This window comes from Toxorhynchites rutilus, chromosome 2, assembly GCF_029784135.1.
Source record: "Toxorhynchites rutilus septentrionalis strain SRP chromosome 2, ASM2978413v1, whole genome shotgun sequence".
Lineage (NCBI taxonomy): Eukaryota > Metazoa > Arthropoda > Insecta > Diptera > Culicidae > Toxorhynchites > Toxorhynchites rutilus.
In genome coordinates, this window is record NC_073745.1 from 131,975,724 (window position 1) to 131,978,389 (window position 2,666).

A 2,666-nucleotide genomic window follows, 5' to 3' on the forward strand; every position below is an offset into this window, starting at 1 on the left:
CAGACCGAAAGTGTTAAAAAAGTGACACACGTCCCCTTTGTACCAACACATGCGATACGCTAAACGATGACGAACGACGAATAACGAAGCTATAGAGAATCGCAAAGTCGTAGTGTTGATATTTTCTGAGAAATGAACGAATTATTGATTTCTCGGTCTGACAGACCAATGCGCGAGTATAGGAGTGTTAAAGACCTTGCGTCAAGACAACAAGAAATCGATACACTCTCAAATCAAGTATGCCTGAAAAAAAATTATTGTTCATGTAAACAAGGATTGAAAATGTGGACACTTTTTAGTCAGTGAATTGTGGACATTTTTAGTCATTTCTCATCCCCAATCACAATCCGTTCAAGAAATAGGTCGTTTTTATTCCGTTTGGTCAAGGCTTCGCAGATAGAAACTCGATCCAAAATTTTTTCTGGTATTAATTGGTGCGGCACCCAAACATCGAGCTTCTTTTTGAATCCAGCTTCTGTAAGGTCGAGGTGGCATTGGATCGAAGTACGCACGAAAATTTGATTGTATAATCACTGACAAAAAGAAACAAACTATTTTGTTCGCTCAAAGCAGTGTAACCACACCAATACAAATCTATGTAGTTGTTTACTTCTCACGATTGCATGCGTTTCGTACAGCCACATTTTCGTAATAAGCTGCAAGCAGTGTCACCGCGGCCTAAGAGAAGCATTATGAAGCTACCTTTAAAATGGTAATAAATTATACAACCACGGTGCATATTCGACCCAAATCGGACAATCCGAAACATCTTAAATAAAGTTTTGAATTTCACGCTAAAATAAGGGATTTCTTTTTTCCCACCCTAATACAAATGTGTGAATTTTTATGAATTCTTGTACTGCCAGCCTGACTTATAGCCAGCAACTTTTCCCTTCGTATCCTCCTCTGTCCTGAACAGTACTTTACATCCAATAGTCTTTCAGTTTGGCGGCAATTCGGCCAGTTCCCAAGTTCGGTCAACGATCATATTTTCGAACATCTGAATTCACTAAGCCGAAAGCTACATGGCAAACAAATCGACCTGACTCCCCATTTATGCAAATTCAGTTATAATTTCTCTGAACTGATACAAGAGTATGCAACTTTATCCGCAATCCGTACCGTACCTGTGGTTTGGTTTGTTTTCCAGATGAAATACAGAATTCAGATGCGAATGCCACATTAGGCAAAGTCTCTATAAAAATAAATAAAAATAAAAAAGTACAGAATTAATATTCAAACATGGGAAATGATGCCACAGGATGATCATATAGACAATATTGCGATTTATACGAATCACCTCGCGACACGTGTATCACGTGAGTGTCACGCTAGTCGTCTCGAGTCCGCTTTCAAGCGCTCAACACACTTCGATCCATATTGAAAAAATTAAATTAATTTCATTGCCCCTATAGTTTATCACGTGCTTAGGATATTTACTTTTAATGTGTTAAATGATCTAAGATAGTCAGATGAATAATTTAAGAATAAACATTGAAAATAGATAAAATTCCTGCACTTCCCATTGGAAAGCCCCCCAAACATTGCACACAAGTCAGAATTCATTCGAACGTCAAACTGATTGATTCATTCGCTTACCAATTTTCTCTCTGTGTTCTTTCTAATCGAATTAACATATCCACAATATCCAGAGATCAACATGAAGTATTTGGAGAATTTGCTTATTTATTTTAGCAATCTTTCGACATTTTACATATTCAGCGTAGCAATCTCGGTTGCAGTTGTCGTTCTGACGATTTACCTGGGAGCAGCAACTCAATGCACGAATGGAACGGTTGATACGGATAGCAAATCACAGGTGAGGCAATGGCAAGCATTCAAGGTCACGCTTTAAAAACAAACATTTTCAGATATTGAACGATTCCGACTTTGGTGATGATAACTTTACAGACGATAGTCCCAAAATAGAATCAGTTCGGCAATTAAAGTCAGCCAAATTGAAATCGTTTGAGAAAACCCTTACGGCAGAACAGATTGAAGCAGAAAAAGAGTGAGCTATATGGTGTTATTAATTGAAAATTTTATTATCAATGATCGGCCATTTTCTCGTAGGATCGAACGAAAGCAATTGGCTGCTATATTTGAACTGCTGAAGAAACAGAACGAGGAATTTAGTTTAGAACCGAGTCTAGATGAGAATGGTCTCAAGGAGCAGTTAAGCTTATATCGATGAATTCATGCTGGGAAGCATAATTCTATAATCAGTGATAATCCGTACCAATGAAGAATTTCGAAATGTAAATATTGTCATCAAAACTAGCAGCAAACCATGAAACGATGACATCTAGTCAAGCAAAATCTTTTAGAATAATTTTATGAATTTAAGAATGAACAGCGTGAATGTGTAAAATGTACTTGTAGTATCGATCTGAATCAAATTTCGGACATAAAAAAAATCTTGAAATGCTTAATGGACTGATGATATAACTATAATTACATTTGAATTATTACATAGTAGGAAAAAAATCCATCCAAAATCCACTCATTATCGTTTTCGTTTGACGTTTGCTCAGCGCGAGCACGTAGAATTTACCTCTTCATCAATATTTAAATTTCTCTCGTGTTTCATCAGTTCTCATCTTCGTTATCAGGTTACTGTGATTGCTTGGTAAGTGTTTCCCAGTTGACCAATGAGGTACATATGA

General features: G+C 36.8%; 1 protein-coding gene across 1 annotated transcript; it reads left to right on the top strand.

The window, feature by feature from the left end:
• Positions 1 to 1,598: 1,598 nt before the first annotated feature.
• LOC129770528 (uncharacterized) lies at positions 1,599 to 2,454 on the top strand. Its single transcript, XM_055773426.1, has 3 exons — positions 1,599 to 1,819; positions 1,872 to 2,011; positions 2,074 to 2,454. Exons 1-3 carry the CDS (start codon positions 1,661 to 1,663, stop codon positions 2,192 to 2,194), a joined length of 420 nt encoding a protein of 139 aa, XP_055629401.1. The 5' UTR covers positions 1,599 to 1,660; the 3' UTR covers positions 2,195 to 2,454.
• The last annotated feature ends 212 nt before the right edge of the window (positions 2,455 to 2,666 follow it).